This window comes from Moschus berezovskii, chromosome 13, assembly GCF_049115385.1.
Source record: "Moschus berezovskii isolate FMDL1 chromosome 13, NW_MosBer_1.0, whole genome shotgun sequence".
Taxonomy (NCBI): Eukaryota; Metazoa; Chordata; class Mammalia; order Artiodactyla; family Moschidae; genus Moschus; species Moschus berezovskii.
The window spans coordinates 57,992,003-58,012,362 of record NC_142472.1 but is presented as its reverse complement, the minus strand read 5'-3'; the positions used below and the strand labels follow the sequence as shown (position 1 = coordinate 58,012,362).

General features: G+C 42.1%; 1 protein-coding gene across 7 annotated transcripts in view; it reads right to left on the bottom strand.

Moving 5' to 3' along the window:
- The window catches only part of FRY (FRY microtubule binding protein), a 438,131-nt gene that overhangs the window by 33,533 nt on the left and 384,238 nt on the right, over window positions 1–20,360 (bottom strand). For all 7 annotated transcript variants that reach the window (XM_055426288.2, XM_055426285.2, XM_055426286.2 and 4 more), the window contains 10 exons: window positions 19,726–19,847; window positions 15,236–15,423; window positions 14,111–14,205; window positions 12,317–12,924; window positions 11,017–11,114; window positions 10,514–10,684; window positions 8,437–8,577; window positions 6,303–6,482; window positions 3,222–3,383; window positions 712–786 (listed from right to left, as the gene is read on the bottom strand). In XM_055426288.2, coding sequence (XP_055282263.2) covers window positions 712–786; window positions 3,222–3,383; window positions 6,303–6,482; window positions 8,437–8,577; window positions 10,514–10,684; window positions 11,017–11,114; window positions 12,317–12,924; window positions 14,111–14,205; window positions 15,236–15,423; window positions 19,726–19,847 — 1,840 coding nt within the window. The remainder of the gene's footprint in view (window positions 1–711; window positions 787–3,221; window positions 3,384–6,302; window positions 6,483–8,436; window positions 8,578–10,513; window positions 10,685–11,016; window positions 11,115–12,316; window positions 12,925–14,110; window positions 14,206–15,235; window positions 15,424–19,725; window positions 19,848–20,360) is intronic.

The following is a 20,360-nucleotide window of genomic DNA, read 5'->3' as shown; positions in this document are numbered from 1 at the left end:
AGTCGGACACGACTGAGCGACTGAACAGAACAGAACAGAACTTTACTTGAAAATAACTTGGTTTGCGATCTTCTTTTCTGGTTACTAATAAAGATGCTATAATACAGATGAAATAAAAATACCTGGCAAAACCAAACCTTCTGCCGCAGTTTTCGCACACACAATTTTAATTTTCTAAATTTTTAAAAAAGCTTCAGAAGTTAACTTCTGGTACTTTACTTACTCATTTTATTTCAAAGCCCAATGGTATATATTTTTTCCAACTGTAATATCAGTAGACGTTTATGCAAGAAAAAAACATATCACTGTTTTCACCTTTACACGAGTAAAATAGTGACATCACGTTAATGTGTGTACAGAGTAAAATTATATGCCAAAGGAATGTATATCATGTACAGTAGTGCAGGAGACAGTCACATTACCTATTTTAAGAAAGTCTGGGTATATTCTTTAAAAATCAAGATACTAAAAAAAAAATAACTTGAGTTTTTATTTACCAACTTGAGTTTTTATTTGCCAACTGGAACCGACAGCCAATAACATCTTTCAGTGTTTCTGAACTAAGATTAAAAATCATAGTGTGGAGAGAAGTCTAAGAGATTGATCAAGATGATGGATATCATACTTGTAATTCATAGTTGAATCCTAAACTTCATGACCAAAACCAAAAGCAATAACGATACCAAAATAAATATACATGACAGAACTTACTGATGGATTCTTGCTTAATCCTACTTCTTGGCCACACAGAGAAAGGACGTGCACCAACTTCTCTTTCGTCCTCTTCTGGAAAAGAAGCACACAGGCAGGTTTTAATCTGGGGACCTGTGATCAAATCTGCGCTAATCCTGTGGCCATCAGCCACACAGGGCTAATTACATGAGATGTAGCCAGTGAGAACAGAGAGATGGAAAACACATGAAGGTTTGGTATGAAAGAAGAGTATGAAATAGCTCATCAATGATTATATATTGATTATATGCTGAAAAATATTTTATATATATTAGCTAAAATGTTACTAAAATTAACTTGACCTTTTTTTTTTTCACTTTTTTCAAAAGATGACTGTTAGAAATATTTAAATGAGGCTCACATTGTATGTCTACTGGACAGTGCTAATCTGAACATTCCTAAGGGAGAGGATATGAGAATCAATCCCTTGGTTCTTAGCAGATACTCATTACTCCCCTCGGTCATCTTTCTTGTGTGCTACAACTTTCAGTCACTAGCAAGCCCTTCCTTACACCTAAATTAAATCTCTTATGTTACAATACAAACCTCTTTACCCCAAATGGGAGGATAGCTTTACTTTCTTCAGAATTAAATTTGATTATTTGCAAGGCATGTTAAATCTTTCTCAACTTTTTCTTCCTGTAGTTAAACAGATTCAATTCCTTTTGCTTTTCTTCATAAACCTTACTTTTCAGTTCCTTAAGCATTGGGATTCTTCCACAAACCATCACATTTTCCAATGACATAGATAAAGTAGGTCTCAGAATGATGGGTGAGTTGAGAACGAAAAAGATGAGTAACCAGAGCCTAAAAAATGTCAATGTGCTTCAGAACTACTCTTAAAGCAATCACCTTAATTGCTTGAAAATGATTTTTTTCCTTTTTAACCTGATTTAAGTTAATACGGAGCCTGCAAGGAGGCCAGGATCATTCACAGATTTTCCTTCTTGATGTAACTCAGTTCCCTGCATCCTTCTTGAGACACTCAATATGGTGTCATTTTAAGGTCAAAGACAGGAGGACCTTGATGTTGAAGAATGGCAGAAGATTCATTAACCTCTCTCTAGGTTTTAGTGGGCATTTTATAATTCTGGGAAGGAGTCAAGACAGGAACTGGGCTGTGCATGTGTCTTCTCTTTTCCAAACCCCCAAGAGAGTATAGCGGGTTCTCTGTTCAACCCACAGTGAACACCCCCTGAGAACCAGCTCGGCTCCAGCAGGTGCTGCACTGCAGGCTCCATCTTCCCAGCCTCTGAGAGTGAGGGTGAGTCCCGCTGGATGTGCACACTCAGGGCTTTTCTCTGCACGGCATCCACTTCTCCTTTTCCTGGTAATGCAGCTCCTCTTTCATCTTGGGACGGCTCTCCTCCTACCAGGGGACACCTTTCCTCCCTCGTAGGGATTGCAAGAACCCTGTCTCTAGAATGGGGCTTCCCTGGTGGCTCAGACAGTACACAATCTGCCTGCAATGCAGGAGACCTGGGTTCGATCTCTGGGTTGGGAAGATAACCTGGAGAAGGGAATGGCAACCCACTCCAGTATCCTTGCCTGGAAAATCCCATGGACAGAGAAGCCTGGCGGGCTACAGTCCATGGGGTCAGCCAAGAGTCAGACACGGCTGAGTGACTAGCACTTTAATTTTCTCTAGAATTGCTGCGGATGTCAGGGAGGGAAGGCCTCTACCCTGAAATGGTCAGAGGCAAAGACCATGTAAATCTGGAGCTGCCAGAGGTCGCTGGGGGCTCACAGGGAAGAACCTGCCTGAGGATGAAGTCAGCAGAGAGGAAAGCAGGACTTTGGGATGGGAAGGTGGGGCTGTGAGGATGAGGGAGTGGGTCTAAGGATTCTGTGTGCTAGAATCCAGCTCCACTTGAAGCCATGATACAGGAGTGAACACGTTCCTTTTTCACTTCAGGCAGTTTTTCACTGGGCTTCTGGCACATGTCACCAAAAAAGCCCTAAATAATGCACAGGTTTCACTTGACAGCAAGTCTGGTGACATCAATAACCCATAGAGTGAACAGAGACAACGCAAGCATGGAGAAATCTGGGCGCCTGCTCTGCTCATGTCAGCCATGCATGAACCCCTTGACTGGATCCAGGGCCGGCTCACAGGACAGCGTGCAGCCCTGCCACAGAGGATTGGTTGGGAGAACTAGGATGTATTATTTGGAGGAAAGAGGACTCATGTGGGTGAGCGGTAGAGGGGGTAGGTTAAGTGTCTGAAGGGCTGCCATCTGAGAGATCCGATTGCACTTTCTAAGAGAACTAGGATCAGTACAGTAGAAGCAACACCGTGTCAGACTTCAACAACATAATGAACTCTTCAGAGCTCCTTCGGAACACAGGTGCCGTGAGCGCCTCATCACTGAAGTGCTGATGCCCAGGTGGGTGACATCAGGAGGGTGGCTGCCCAAATGGCCTATCACAGTTGGGTTCAACAGGTCCCCTAAGCTCCCGTCCAATCCTGCAAGTTGAGGACTCTTTACCTGGGAATACTGGGGCCTTTTCCAGCTGACAGGGACAAGGACGTTGGAGTTGGAGCCTGAGGAGGTGGAGGATGCACTCCGGGTGACGGCCATGGCCCTGGGCTTCCCATCACGCCCAGAGGAGTTCTGCAGTTCATCATACCGTCTCCCAATGATGGGCGTCTGCAGGGAAAAGAGCAGAGAAGTATATATTCTTCTCTCTCATCCACAGTCCTTGGTATGTGGCTCGGTCTCCCAGCAGCAACCAAGAACCGCTTATTTGATGAAAACATAGAGAAATTCAGTGTTATGCAGAGGCTCATTTCCCTGATGTTCATGAACACATCCTAAACTATTTTGCTTCCCTGGTGGCTCAGATGGTAAAGATTCTGCCTGCAATGTGGGAGACTGAGGTTCAATCCCAGGGTTGGGAAGATACCCTAGAGAAGGGAATGACTACCCACTCCAGTATTCTTGCCTGGAGAATTCTATGGAAAGAGGAGCCTGGCAAGCTACAGTCCCTTAGGTTGCAAAGAGACACAACTGAGTGACTAACACACAAACCATTTTGCATCTTTAACACCTTCCTGCCCTCTTGAGCAGCTGAAAACAAATCCAATTGCTTGTTCTTAAATACACTTCAGAAATGACCATAAAGATGAGAAGGAAAACATGCAGGAAAGCAAATTATTTTCAGATGTTTAAGCTTGAAAGACTTTCTTATAACAAGACCAAAATTCCTTCCCCTCATCCCAACCTGTAATCACCAATCTTATACTCTCAAGTATTTAAAAATTTATTTAAATCTACGTTTTCAATTATTTAAATGATACAGTCAGGGCCAGGTTCTTGGGCAACAATTAAGAAATTTCACTTCCTGAGAGGTCTGTAATGTGGTAGCTGGGTAGGCAGCACCTTCCAAACTTCAGCCCCAAGGGGGTCTCTGCAGAAACCTGTTCACAGGCCCACATTCGGAGATGAGAGACACTGGCTGGGAGTGTTCCACCTGTCTCTCCAGGCCCATCTTTCTGGAGCAACTGGGTCTCTGGGGCATGCAGCTGACTGGCTACAGGTTTTCTGTACCTCTTTGGAACAGAATAAACTTTAGTAAAAGAGTAAGCGCCCCTCTCCTACCCTAGCAATATAAACTGTTTAAAATGGAAAAATATTGATTTGATACCTTAATGTCAAATATAAATATCACAATAGTAGCAATAAACAGTGTCTCATTCTGAGTGTTGAATGGTCAATGAGAGGATTGTTTGAAAAAACCCAATCTGGCTGCAACTGAGCCACTAAGTTGCATGTGAGCGGACCTAGTTTATTCCTTTAGTGAACTGATTCATTCAGCCAAGCTGAAGAATATGTATGAAGTATGTTCATGCATTAGACACTGTACAGACCATAATTACAAAGTGGACAGACCATGGTCTCTGCTTTAGGGGGCTTATTGGTCATGGGGTAAGAGAGACAGGAAAGCAAATGTATTTTTATATCTTAGACTAACATGCTTAAAGTGCAGGTTTCCAAGTTTGTTCATGGACCAGCAGGTCAATCGGACTATTTTGTGTCCTCTTTTCTTCCTGACTCCTTAGTTTGGTTCATAGGTCTCTTCTCTCCACATTTCCTTCTTTCTTAAGGCAAGAATTTAAATAGTGGTACTGTAAAAAGCAGTGTGGGAGACTTCACTGATGGTCCAGTTTCTAGAACTCCATGTGCCCATTGCAGGGGTAGTGGGTTTGATCCCTGGTCAGGCAACTAAAATCCTGCATGCCATGTGACCCCACCAAAAAAATTCCTGGAAATTAATAAAATGAAAATACAATATATCAACTTAAAAAAAATTATTAAAGGAAAAAAGCAGTGTGGCTTGGGGAAATGACCATAAAGGCAGATTCCATAAATTTTGGTCATTCACTGGTTTGGCTACAGTTCAGGAAACAAGCGGAGAAGGCGATGGCACCCTACTCCAGTACTCGTGCCTGGAAAATCCCACGGACGGAGGAGCCTGGTGGGCTGCAGTCCATGGGGTCGCTAAGGGTCAGGCACAACTGAGCGACTTCACTTTCATTTTTCACTTTCCTGCACTGGTGAAGGAAATGGCAACCCACTCCAGTGTTCTTGCCTGGAGAATCCCAGGGATGGCGGAGCCTAGTGGGCTGCCATCTATGGGGTCACCCAGAGTCGGACACGACTGAAGCGACTTAGCAGCAGCAGCAGCAGGAAACAAGGTTGCAGATACAAGACAGGACGTGGCAGCAGTTAGATAAAGAATTAGTCAAGGTCATAGTTTAAAATGCTTAAGATCCTTCCATTTTATTTTTTTAAATTTATTTATTTTAATTGGAGGCTAATTACTTTACATTATTGTATTGGTTTTGCCATACATTGACATGAATCTGCCCTGGGTATACATGTGTTCCCCATCTTGAACCCCCCTCCCACCTCCCTCCCCATCCCATCCCTCTGGTTCATTCTAGTACACCAGCCCCTAGCATCCTGTATCATGCATCGAACGTGGACTGGCGACTCGTTTCCAAACTCATTTTATAAGGCCACCATCACCCTAATACCAAAACCTGACAAAGATGCCACAAAAAAAGAGAACTACAGGCCAAGATCATTCCATTTTAAAAATTGTCTTTTCTGTGGAATTGTTTTTATATAACTGAGGCTAGCTTCTATTTTTAAAAGCTGCCAAATGAGAGCCCCTGTGAATGTGTTCTTAAAAAAGAAAAAAAAAAAAAAATAGAACCTCATTAGGCCTTAGAAGCTTTCATTTGACATAAATATAAAGTAAGTCTCCCCTTTTCTAGGTGGCTCAGTCATGTCCGACTCTTTGCGACCCCATGGACTGTAGCCTACCAGGCTCCACTGTCCATGGGATTTTCCAGCAAGAATACTGGAGTGGGTTGCCATTTCCTTCTCCAGGGGATCTTCCCAACCCAGGGATTGAACCCAGGTCTCTTGCATTGCAAGCAGATGCTTTACCATCTGAACCACCAGGGAAGTCTCTTTTTCTTTTCTTTTTTCTCTAGGCGGCTAGTTTTGAACTTTGCCACTATGTATTCATGCTAAAGTTGACGGAAACAGTTAACATACCTCTGAAATGTCAAAGTGGAAGTCTAGGGTTTTTCCAGGTAATTCCTTGGATGCGCTCGTCCACACTCGATGTATTTCTATCTTTGACAGGTCACTGTGTTGGTAGGAAGGCAAAACTAGGCTGGCAGATCGAGAAACCACCAGCTTCAAAATATTCAGAGCTTCTCTCCAGTGAATGCTCTGAAGGAAATGAAACAGTCAATACTTAAAAAATTATTTCATTTAAAAAAACTAACATGCTCCTAGCTACTGAAACTTCTCATGACCTGTCAGAACTCACTGATTTAAAACAGTGCAGGAAATTCTTTGATAAGTAAAAGGCAAATGACATAAAAAAGATAATTTATCTGTAAGAGGAGCTACATTTAGGAAATAAGCAATTAAAAAAGACCAGTTTTGTCCACATTCAATTAAACACAAGTTTAAAATAACAAGGTACCACTTTTGCTAATGAGGTACTTCCTTAATTTGAAAAGCAAAACAAAACACAAAAAAACTCCAACCTTCATTGCAGTTATGCTACTGTTTGCTCACGCCTTCTCAAGATTCTCCCTGCCTCCAGTTTCCGTCCACGCTTCCTGCTTCTCTGGCTCTTTCTGCTCCATTTGCTTCCTGGGCGCCTGACCTCCGCCCTCAGCCCTCTTCTTGTCCATGTCTTCTAATGACCTAACCCTGGAGTCTGGGAACCATTCTTAACTCCCCTCTTCCCTCCCTCCTGAGGATCTGACCCCTACCCCTGCCCACCTCCAATCCTTTTGGCACTGACTCAGCTGAATCCTCCCTCGACTATTTCAGTGGTCTCTTAACCAGTTTCCCCACTTGCAGCCTCTCCTTGGGTCCATCATGATAACCCATTCCAGCTACAGTGATCTTTCCAGAATCTTCAGCTCAAGCCACTTCCCCGCTTAAACATCTTCAAGAGCTCCCCCTGGTGGACAAGGAGGACTCCACACTCTTTGAGCAAGGCCTACATGGGTAATCACCCCTGGAATTCGCCATACCAGCCTCTGCTTTTCCTCATGCTATTCTCTCATCCTGGAATGCCCTTCCTTTCCTTCCTTATCAAACTCCTACTCTTCCTGTAAGTCTCACTGTGTTTCACCATCTTTGTGTCTCTGAGACTCCCAGGCAGACTAAGACACTTCTTCCATGAAAATACTGAACATGGATAACTGACCTGATAAACATTATCAGGACTTGGAATAAAAGCACATGAAGTAAAACACATTCCCTTCATTGTTAAATTCTGCACAAGGGAGGTCGTGGTTTGATATGAAATTAGCTAGCATTCAAGATAAGATCTCAAGTACCAGGGATGATCCACAGGCCTAAGAACAGGTAGTCTAATGAAACAATTTTTTTTTTTTTAACAAGGGGCAAAGATGTGAACTGACCCTCTGTCTCTCGTGAGTGTCAAGTGAGAAAGTGATAATGAACATCTACCACATGGTACAACTGTTATTGGAGCAATGCCACTTGGAGGCAAAAAAAAAGCTTGAAAATCAGTTTTAGCATTTGCAAATTCTGCAAGTAATGTGACTGGTGAAGTGAAGATGGGGGAAAAAATGTTTAAAATTGTCAGGCTTAGTCAATGAGTTTAACCAGAGAAAGCCGAGCATTTGCCCTTGAACTTTGAAACTCACCAAGTACACAGTATGTTTTGTTTGTTGGAGTATTTTCAAGTACAAGTATGCTGATTTCTTAGCCTTAGTTCCTTCAACCCTAAGTGACAATTATCACCTCTGAATTAACCCTTCTCATCTAAAACACCTGGTTTAGAACCAGGCACACACAAGTTGCTTCTTCCTTCTCCCTTGAAATAGAACCCCTCAAACAAGACCCTGCCCCTGCCCCCCAAGCCGGGACATGCTTTCAGTATCTGGCCTTTAAGCTCAGGAGGCAGAGACGTATCCTCTGAAGGCTCAGGAACGCACTGGGGCCTGGTCCTGTCTTTCTCCCCAGGACTCTGCTCAGGGTGGTGCTCAGCCACCGTCTTGGCCACTCTCAGTGTGTTATGGACATCGATAAAGGAACACGCAGCCTGGCACCCATATAACCACGGCCAAGTATGAGCTCTGTGCAAAGCCGGTCTTTCTGGAATGACTGTCTGGAAACATCCTGGTTTAATACTCACTTGCACGTATTTTTCAATGGTCTTCAGAACTTCCACATTGAACTGCTTTACAGGAACGACAGAAAGGTCCATGTAGCTGAGCAGACTGTAGATCACCTGCAGGAGGGGCTGCTGCATGCTGGGGAGGCCCTTCTCCAGCAGCTGTGGGGGCAACGCGCAGGGTGAGTCAGTCTGACACCAGATTTCCACAGAGAAGCACCAAGACTCCTATTACCTTTATGACTGCACATTTCCTTAGAAGGAAAAAGAAAATCCTAACTACTGAAGAGGTGGAGATGTTATCAAAGGCAATGCTGTAGGTCTGATTTATAATATTCAGGGACTTTCCTGGTCGTGCCGTGGTTAAGAGTCTGTGCTTCCAGAGCAGGGGGCACAGGGTGTAATTCCTGCTCAAGAAATTAAGATTCCATAATGCCATGCAGCACAGCCTAATAAATAAATAAAAACTCTTTTAAAAAAGAAAAATGCTTATAAAAATTTTTCAAAGACCTAAAAAAAAATTCACACAATGGAATACAACAAAATAAACCTCAAAAGGAAAGCATCAAACACCACCAGTGATTGAAAATTATAAATGAAAACAAAAGAGATACATTTATAAGTTATCAAATTGATGATAGTACTGGGGAGGATATGGGAGGGGGTAGAAATCATCGGTGGAAATGTTAACTTGGATAATCTAGCAATTAAGATCAAGATAACTAAAAGGGTTCATATCTTTTGAAACAGTAATTACATTTTTAGGAACTTTTCCAAACCTAGAGACAGATACTAAGATTTAAGTATGAGATTTCACTAAGGCATTATTTATAATGGTAAAAAAAAAAAAAGGAAAGAAAAATCCCACACAAAACAAGAAAGCTCTGTAAGCAATTTAAATATCAAACACTAGGGAAATGGATAAATTATGGTAATCTGTATGATGAAATACCATGTATTCAATAGAACGTTTTTAAAGATAGTAAAAGATATTAGCTATATTAAGTGAAATAATAAAGAAGGAATATGTAGTTTCTATATAATAAATGATGCTAACACTTATGTAAATGGGTGTTATACAGAAATAACACAGGAAGGACACCCAACCAAATCTTAATAGTGTTTCTCTCTGGATAATTTTAATTATTTTGGATGATTTTCTTTTTTTTTTTTAACTGTTCTGTACCTTCTGAATTTTCTGCTACGAACACATACTGCTTTTATAGTCATGAAAGAAGTCAATGATATTTTCAAAAAGGAAAGAAAAATAATGAGCAAATTTATGTGACAGACATAATGAAAAAAGTTACCATTCAAAACTAAAAGATAATAGAAATGATGCAAAGAAATGCTGAAATTCCACATCAAAAGTGGCCAAAAGAACTGAACAAATGAGGAAATAATTACACAAATCTATTGTGTGGAAAAATGAGTATCTTAAAAAATGTATGCTTTGTTAGTAAGTTCAGAGCACACAACCACTAAACATAGTTAAGTCCTTAAATAATATTTGAACACACAGAATAATTTTAATAAAATCTTCCTGTCTCTGGCATGTGCTGACAGGTACCAGGGTAGTAAAAAGGAGTTTACGCTTTGGAGGCAGCTATACATCATTTCAAAGGCTGCTCTGACACCTTACACTTGTGGTAGATTACTAAACCCAGCTGATTCTCAGATTCTCTGTTATAATCACTGAGTTGTTGTGAGAATCAGTTGTTTTAAACTGATTCTATACAGCATCTATGATAATATATAGTAAGCGAATACATGATTAGTAAACGAAGTTAAGTATCTTATTATCAGTTTCACATACACATTTTACCCATGGTGGTGATGGTGGTTTAGTCGCTAAGTTGTGTCCGATTCTTGTCACCCCTGGACTGTAGCCTGCCAGGCTCCTCTGTCCACGGGATTTTTCAGGCAAGAATATTGGAGTGGATTGCCATTTCCTTCTCCAGGGGATCATCCCGACCCAGGAATCGAACCCGGGTCTCCTGCATTGCAGGCAGATTCTCTACCGACTAAGTTATGAGGGAAGCCCACTGTTTTACCCATAGAAACTATAATAGATTTTATCCTCAGTTCAGGAACTTACCTCTGCCAGGTAGGTAACCATATTCAAGGTGATGTCAGCATAGGCTTCATGAAGGTACCGGCAGACCACATTGACCCACGTGGCACAGTCCCTCGTGTAGCTGTGTGTTTTATAAAGAGTCATGACGTGTGCAAGATTGGAAAGTTTGGGGTTCTTCTCTTCCAAACAAACCTTTTATGAGAAGAAAGTCAATTAGTGATACAACAGCTTGATGAATAAGGAAGAAACGTTAGCAATTTTGCTCTAAGCCCCAGCAGCCTGGAAAACTGATTGATGCATTTTTGGGGGCAGCCGCAGAATGCTTAGTCATTTAATTTTCACCAATTTTTTTCCCACTTATTTTCACAATAATGAATTTACCACGTGAATCAGCTGCCCAGAAACGTGAATTACTAGTGATATGTTAGTATCTTCATGTTTGTGAAACCTATCACCCTGAGCCTGGTAACCTCTGTCCAACATCAGGTCTTGGATCTGCCTAAGGGTGAAGCCTTAAGGCATACCTGGGCGATTCTCTCAGCTACATCCTTACAGAACTGGTTGGGGTTTTCAAAATGCTGTATCAGCTGGGGCAGAAGACACAAGACATTCAGTGGAAACCCTGGATTAGAGAAGATACAAATGGAGACACATGAATATGGTGCATTTGACCCATTAACAGCAGGAAGGCCTATTATAGATTTTATTCCGAGGAGATGCAAAAGCAGCCTTTTGAAGTAACTTCGATCTAACATAAAATCCATGATAAATGTAGAACCACAATGGCATCCGTTCAAAGCAGGCACTGAAGCAGATTTGCAATTTTCAGGTAAAGTGCTGTCATGCTATCGACTGTTGCAAGTAAGAATGATTGTTGGCATAGATTTTCAAAAGCAGATTAAAATGAACTGAAGCACCAGTTTGAAGTTTTAATCAAAAAAATGTATTTGAAGGAAAACTTGTTTGAAAAGACACAGGCCAATCAATTTAAGTTATCAGAAAGATTCTTTGAAATGATGAGGAGTAGCTTAGTTCTACTGTTATTAAGCTTTGGCTGCTTGGAAAGAATTGTGGGCCACATGCCATGGTATTAAAAATCTGGTTTGCTGATTTAATTCAAAACAACAGGGAACCAAGGGAATTTTCAAGAGGAAAATAAAGGCTCAGAAAAATAAAAGATTTAAGAGTTAAGAAAAAAGAGAAAATGTCTGTATAAGAGCAATGGAATAAACTAGCACTGTTTGCAATGTGATCTGGAAAACAGAAAGAAAAATCTCAGGTATTATTCTTGCCCCTTTTATGCGACTGCCTTAAAAATATCTACAATATACATAGTTGAGACTTATACAGGGCTTCCCTAGTGGCTCAGTGGTGAAGAATCCTCCTGCCAATGCAGGAGACCCAAGTTAGATCCCTGGTCCAAGAAGATGGCACATGCTGCAGAGCAACTAAGCCCATGCACCACAACTACTGAGCCTGTGCTCTAGAGCCTGGTAGCAGCAACTACTGAGCTGACGTGCCGCAACTGCTGAAGCTCACGCACCCTTGAGCCCATGCTCCGCAACAAGAGAAGCCACCACAATGAAGGGTAGCCCCTACTTGCCACGACTGGAGAAAGCCTGCTTTCAGAAAAGACCCAGAACATTAAAAAATAAATTTTAAAAAATTAAAAAAAAAACTTCTATACAAATTTTAAAAGAAAATATAAACTATTCCCAAAGAACCATTTTTAAACACACTCATTAAAAGCACTAAGCCCACATTATTTTATTACACTAAACACGCAGTTCCACCATGACCAGAACTTAAGAGTGTGAGCTTTACCAATGACTTGAGATGAGTCCACCATGGATACTTTGGACACTGGTGTCAGCAAACTGAACAGCTGCAAGGTAAGGTCAGTGGTGGTGAGGGAGGTGAACCCCTTCAACAGCAGCTGCTGCAACCCCGAAAAGTCTGCCCACTTGAGCTGTGCCTGGAGTTTCTCTAGTTTTTCTCGGTTCTCAGCTTTATCGAGTGGCATGTGAGCCAACAGTCTGTTCAACAGCCTCAGGGCCATTAGGTATTCAAACTCAAAATCTGATTCCATCAAAGCCACCGTGACCCAAAAGATTGTGGCCAACAGGTTGGTTGGATGGTTTATGTGTGATGGGTCGGTGAGGCTGTCCTTCAAGGAGGACGAGCTTCTGGTTTTCGAGGAGAGGCCTTGTTGGGTACAGGCCTGAATTCTGTCCAGGGTGGCACTCCGAGGTGGGTCTGAGGACCTGTCGACAACACCGAACTTCTTGGGCACAGAGAAGCTCCTTTGATGCCGGCTGCGTTCTGCGGTTGCTGTGTTGCTGCTAGCTGCCCCAGGGTTCACATTGAGTTGTCCTGTGCTCTTTCTGCTCGCTGTCAGTTTAGTGTTAGAGCTTAAGTCTGGTGATGAAGAGCTGGGTATAAAAATTAAAGAGTTCAATAGGAATCCAGTGCATTTCAGTGAAAGGCTAGTCCTTTTAAGATCCATCAACAAAGTGGGGAAATCATTCCTTGGAAATAATACTTTCTAATCATTTTTTTTCCACACTCTTAAATAAAAAGGAATGTTTCCTTATTCTTAAACATAATGCTGTGAAAAACCAAACTTAACCAGAACAATCCTCACTAACAAAACAACAAAACCAAATACTGACTTTAACTTATTGAAAAGTTAAAGAAATAAGCAGTTGTTTACTAAAGTTTACTGATCATTCATTTAATTTTTGTTTGAATTTAGGTGAGAATAATTATGAAATAAAATGTATCTAATAGGTATAAATGTTAATACTCTACTAACTGACAGATAAAAAGAACAGATACAGAAATATCTAGAAAGAAAAATGTAAATGCTTGTGTTAAAGGACAATTTTTGCACTTATAAAATTTGTGAAAAATGATTTCTAAGTCTATTTCTATCAACATTGTTGCTGAATTTTTACTGATATAGATTAATCTGTGGGTTTATACAAATATATATGATGTTAGTAATTACACTGAAATTACCTATTATAAAAATGTTCACCTTAAAAATGAGACAAGGCCCAACCTGCTATAATGTTACTGATTCAATTTCAAGTAAGATGAGCTTAATTATCCAAACAGAATATGAAACTGTGAATGATTTAAAATAGGCTATTAAACATTGACAGGAACAAAAGGAATTAAAATCTAAAAAAGAAAGATCCTAAGGTAGAAATTTCTTCAAGTAAAATCAACATTTATTTCAAATGTTTTTATGGTGATGGATCAGATAAGTCTTGTATCTATGCATTTAAAAAAGAATGCTTAGTTTGTTTCTATAAAATGTGATAAATAGGGTAATTATATAAAATATGAAAAAATACTCATAGAAATAGGAAATTAAAAAAACTAATATTTGTATTACTTAGAAATAACACATTGTCTAACTTCCTGTGTATATATGTGTCTGTTGTAATTTCCTTTTTTTTTTTTTAAACTGAAGGAAATGTCATGCATGCTTTCTCAGGTCACAGACTTCAAAAAACTAGATTTGTTCTTTAGACTTTGCCCAAAGTCCAGGCTTCTCCGAAATATTCAGTAGTGTATCTGATTTTAAAATACTGTTCAGCTGACGCTCACCGAGATAGTACAGTTAAGAGATCAGTGTTCTTCAAGCAGTCAGACAAGTTGTCCACGGCAGCTTCCAGGGTAAGAAGGGCTTCCATGACATAACCCTGCCAGACACACAAAGACATATTCTGTGCCACTTACAATTACTGCTAGCATCTTAAAGATAAATTTAATGGATACAAACTTTATTCAAATACTGATACCATCTTTGAAAGCTGGACAGTCATGGCTACTTTAATTTACAAAGAAATTACAAGGGCTACTTAGGAAACTCAGATGGCTTAGGAGTTAGCAGGTAATCATGACGATTTCTCTCCCTAGATGTGAGGTTTTCAACAGATCAGTCTCATTCAAAACCCAACGGGGAGGGGTAAGGATACAGTGGGCAAGCATGGCCGCTTGCTGAGGGGGATGGTGGGCATTTGAAATACAGAGTGGCAACATCTGGAAGCCAGAGAAAGATGAGAAGGGCTGTGACTCGAGGCATTTTAAAGTGTGCTTTCAATGGCCAGAGGAGAAAAAGAAGCTGAAGTCTCCAGGTGTACAGCCCTCTGAGATGCAGAACATTTCTGATGGAAAAGAAGGGCTTGGCCTCAGCTACAGAGCTTGTAATGCCCCTGGCTTTCCACCTGTTCAGCTCTCCAGTCTCCGGGTTCCACAGTCCACAGGGTCCTCTTGTGGCATCTACTCTGCCCACTATTTCTTTAGCTTTTCTCAGTTTATGGAAGGCCAGCCATACAGACAGGAGTGGTGCTCTGCACAGACACAATAGCACCCCCCACCCTTCTCTGGGTGAGCAGGCTGCACAACTGCATCTCAGGTTGTTAGTAAAAAGACAAAAACAAGACAAAACACCTCCCCCAGGCCCCACCAAACAAAATCAACAACAACAAAAAAGAGTCGCCAAAGGATTTTGGTTATTGACTCAATAAAAGCGTCCACTGAATTTCTAGAACAACACCCCCTCTGGAGAGATAGTTGTAAAAACAAAAGTCAACCTCTAGAATTTTTAAATAAATTATACACGTCTGAACAGCTGGGATAACCGGCAGGAGGAAGAAAGTTCAAGGAAAGTCATTAACTCCTCATCTCTGCACTGAGAGAAGGGTGAATGCCCCCGCTTTCCTTCTGTACCTGAATCTCATCTCCGTGCTCGCCAATCACCTCCACCAGCCTGGAGAGGAGGTCCGACAAGGCGTGTGCTGACAGAGGTTGTTTGAGGGCCCGGAATATCTGGAAGGACCGGCCGGCATAGTGCCGGGAAGAGCTGGCGAGGGCCGTCTGCAGCGCCACTTCACTCAGGTGCTGCTCCAGGTGGAAACCTAGAGCACAGGGGCGGGAGCAGGTCAGCGCTCAGCGGCTAACCGAGGCCACCAGTCATCTGTGCGCTTACAGGCTGACTGCACAGCGCCCCCTCCTGGTAGTACTTATTTAAAAATGAACCCTGTGATTGGGATTGACAGACATACACTGCTATGCATAAAAACAGATAGCTAACGATTGTGTGTTAGGTTGCTTCAGTCGTGTCCAACTCTTTTGCGACACCATGGACTGTAGTCCACCAGGCTCCTCTGTCCATGGGATTGTCCAGGCAAGAATACTGGAGTGGGTTGCCATTTCCTTCTCCAGGGATCTTTTCGACCTGGGTATCCAACTGGCATCTCTTACGTCTCCTGCATTGGCAGGCAGGTTCTTTACCACTAGCACCATCTGGGAATTCCTATAACTAATGAGAACTGGCTGTATAGTGCAGGGAACTCTACTTAGTGGTCAGTGGTGACCTGAATGGGAAGGAAATCCAAAAGAGAGGGGATGTGTGTATATATAAATAAGGCTGGTTCACTTCGCTATACAGTAGAAACGTTCACCTTAACACAACATTGTAGAGCAACTATACGTCAATAAAATAAAAAATTAAAACCAAATGTGAATCAATCTTAAAGGAGCACAGTGGAATAAAAAGTTTGGTGCAAGCTTTGTGGAGTAGAAAGCTTTGGAGCAATATGGTCCTGATTTTAAATCAGAGATTTGGGATGCTGGGAAAGAAATTTATTCTCTGTGAGCCTGTTCCCTTGTCTTTACCTTGTGAATCAGAGCATCCACCTCAAAGAGTGGTTGTGAAAATCAACTTAAAAAGGGCTTAGAATGGTGTCTGACACATCACTGGTGCTTACAAATGTATTATTAGTTAGTGCGCTGCTACTGTTTGGCATCATTCTTCTGCACTTTTCACATAGAGTATGTTCACTCCTTTGTCACACGAGAATGTTAGACAAAAGTCTTGTGAATGAAGAGCAAAGTGATGAGTGGATCTGACCAGCCAGGTGGCACTAGTGGTAAAGAACCCTCCTCCCAATGCAGGAGACGTAAGAGACATGGGTTTGATCCCTGGGCCGGGAAGATCCCCTGGAGGAGGGCATGGCAACCCACTCCAGTATTCTTGCCTGGAGAATCCCATGGACAGAGGAGCCTGGCAGGCTATAGTCCATAGGGTCGCATTGAGTCAGACATAACTGAAACGACTGAGCACGTATGCACGCAAGCACAACCAAAGCCTGGGCCAAACTCCCTATTCTTCAGAATCGTCCATAAACAAGCAGATGTGGAGGTGCAGGCACTGCAAAGAAGGCAGGGATTGGTTCAACTTTCACCTCTTGAGTGTTTGTTCTTCCAACAGCATGAAGGTAATCTCAGCCCTCAGAAAACCATCTGACCATAATAAAATGAAAACGTTAGGGAAAATCCATGGCTGAATTCTGGGCCATTAAATCCTCCATTTGTTGCACCTCTTTTATGTGCAGAAAAATCAGGCTATGCAAGTCAGTGGACCTGATAAAAACAGCGATTTGTGCTGTCTCCATGATGGAGAGGCTCTGGGGGCACATCTGATGGTTCCGTGAATGTGGACCAGGAGGGAAAATTCAGTGTTACTGTTCCTGGTGCTGCTGCCTGGCTGGCTGAACTCTGGGACACGTAGTACACCAAATAAGACAACGCTTCTGCGGCGTCAACCAAGCATCCTGGAAAACAGACTTAGACACGTTCAGGGTAGGAAACGCAGGATTTAACCATTATAGGTAGTTCACAACCTATGAATGGATATTTCAAAATAGTTTTTTACATCTTTGTTTTGCTTTTCAAAACATATTTTTCTATTTAAGCCATTTTATATGTGGAGGTTAGGTTCCATGGCGATGAATAAAAACTTATTTAAATCACACTGTTGGAGGGACTCCCCTGGTTGTCCAGTGGTTAAGACTCTGCACTTACACTGCCTGGGAGTGTGGGTTCAATTCCTGGTCAGGGACCTACGATCTCACATGCCACACAGTGTGGCCAAAATAATCTAAAAAAAATGAAAAAATAAATCATACTGTTGGAAGTATTCTAGTAGATTGCTGACCCTCAACCCCTTAAGATGATGTTCTTTGGGAAAAGCTACTTAATGAGTGGCCAAGAAAAGAAAGGGGCTTTCTAGGTGGCTCAGGGGTAAAGAACCCAACAGACAATGCAGGAGATTTGGGTTCGATCCCTGGTTAGAGAAGATCCCCTGGAGGAGGAAATGGCAACCCGTTCCAGTATCCTTGCCTGCAGAATCCCATGGACAGAGGAACCTGGCAGGCTACAGTCCACGGGGCCACAAAGAGTCGAACACAACTGAGCGACTAAACAACGACAACGGAGAAAAGAAAAAGGTTTCCTCTTCCCCCTGTCACACAACAAACCCCATTTCTATCCTCCTCACAGTCAGATGTGGCCCTGGGCTTGAGTTCTGGCCGGTGGGACACAGCGAGACGCACTGGATGCCACGCCTGAGGCTGGCAGGGAATCTCCCGCGGGGTAACCCTCCACGCACTCTGTTCCTCCACCTGCCCCTGGACACAGAGGTTGAATAGAGACCTCCGAGCCTAGCGGGCGGCAGAGACACAGAGCAGGGGGCGGGGCCCCTGAAGCACCAGTGGAAAGCTGCTCCCGAACGTCCACACTGAACTGCTCTGAGATCCAGAAACAGCCTCTTGTGTTAAGGTCTCTGAGCTTTGGGCTTATTTATGACAGCAGCTATGCTACCCTGACTAATATGAATACAAGTGTTTCCAGGAACACTTATTGTGCTTTATTGGAAGCAGGCAGAAAGCAGCCATGTTCAAGAAAATTGTAGTGAGTAAAAATATCTTAAGAAAGATGTGAAAAGACACAGAATATTCTAAGTGAAAGTGAAGTCGCTCAGTCGTGTCCAACTCTCTGCAACCCCATGCATTGTACCCTACCAGGCTCCTCTGTCCATGGGATTTTCCAGGCAAGAGTACTGGAGTGGGTTGCCACTGCCTTCTCCAGGGGATCTTCCCGACCCAGGGATTGAACCCGGGCCTCCCACATTGTGGGCAGATGCTTTACTGTCTGAGCCACCAGGGAAGACCAGAATGTTCTAAGCAGCCTGAGACATGCTCTGAGAGTATGTTATAGGTGGCATTCATACTTTTTCTCATTTTTAGTATCTTTATGCCATCAAGCAGAGAAGGAAATGGCAACCCACTCCAGTATTCTTGCCTGGAGAATCCCAGGGACAGAGGAGCCTGGTGGGCTGCTGTCTATTGGGTCGCACAGAGTCGGACACGACTGAAGCGACTTAGCAGCAGCAGCAGAAGCAGCATACCATCAAGAGTTTTACACAAATGAAGAGTTTACATGCATCACAAAATTTCTCCTTCAAGGCTATTGAAATGACTTTTAAGTGGAGGAAATACCAATAAAAACAGTCTTAATACTTCAAAGAAATTCCAAAGGGGAAACTCAAAACAAGAAATGGCAATTCCATTCTGGGAACAACTTTCCCATTTCAGTTTAACAGTATTTTTTGTTTCTTAGCATGTATCCTCTGATAGTGAAAAGATATGTGGCTTATCTGGAATGTTTCAAACTGTAAAATGTGCTAATTATCAGAGCAGCCAGAAGAGCCAGTGAGACATATTTACTATGGCCAGCCTGCTGAGTGAGAAAAGGCAGAGATAGCTGTTTACCAGGCTGAGGAACCACTTCACACACATATCAGCCCTGGCCAAGCTGATCCGAATGGAATCCAGCTAAGGGCTTAAATACTATGAGGCTACTAGTGCCTAAATCAGCATCAGACCATGCTCAGAATATGGAGTGGTCACTGGCACAGGACTTGTCAGCAAATACTTTTAAAGCCAAAAAAATTTTCTTGAAAAATTATTCTTATTAAAAAAAAAACCCAGTTTGCGATACGGACCATTTTCTCCCAGTTGAGTCTGATGACAGCGAATAAAATTTCTCTCTCATGACCTTCTTTAAATAAAATTAATACAGGCATGGTTTTGTTGTAGTGAGGGAAATGAAGCAGAGACCAGAGACACTGGGGAAATCATTTGACAGAGCATCATGCAACTACATGTGACACGAACTATCATTAAGTTAGGCGCACCTGAAAAAACTTCAGTACCCCCTGTGAATATTCCTTGGCTATTGCTGCCAAATGGAGGATTTTACACACACACACACACACACACACACACAAATACATACACAGTGTGTATGTATGGGGAGAATGAGCTCCGTTACAGAAAAATGCTGAAGGTGGGCTTTGTAGAAATAGGATGAAGTACCTGATTTGGAATCTCTGAACACGGATACAACATGACGTAGAAAATTGGTGAGTTGTTCAGCACTCTTTGAATTCTGATTTTTGGGTGTGATGTCCTCGTGGCACCAAAGCGGACCAAATGCCCTTCAACAAAACACACAAACTGTCAAAAATGTAACTATCATTTTGCACAGCCATATACACAGTTCTAACTCCAAAGGGGCAACATACATTTTTTTTAAAAAATTACTTTTTAATTTGGTGGAAAATTTCAGTCTTATATAGCTTAAGAGTACACTCAAAAGAGATCTACTTAACTGATGGATACATACTTTTTCATATGTTTTGCTCACAAAATTAAAACTTTTCAATTCACCAGGACAGTGTTCATTCAGCACATAACAGGTTCTTTGTCTTAAATGAAATGATGTAACATGTCAAATAAAACACAGATTCAGACACAGACTCCCTTTATACATTTTAGAATGCGCAGGGATAACATTCTATCAGGATCACATCGTTAGGTTAAGTTGCTGAACACTAGGACAAACTGAAGATACAGCCTCTGCTGTCTGTTCGGTTTCCTTTGTGGTGAAAGCGGGATGGACCCACGTGTGAGGATTTAGAGAATACCATTCCCATCACTGACACGGGTGA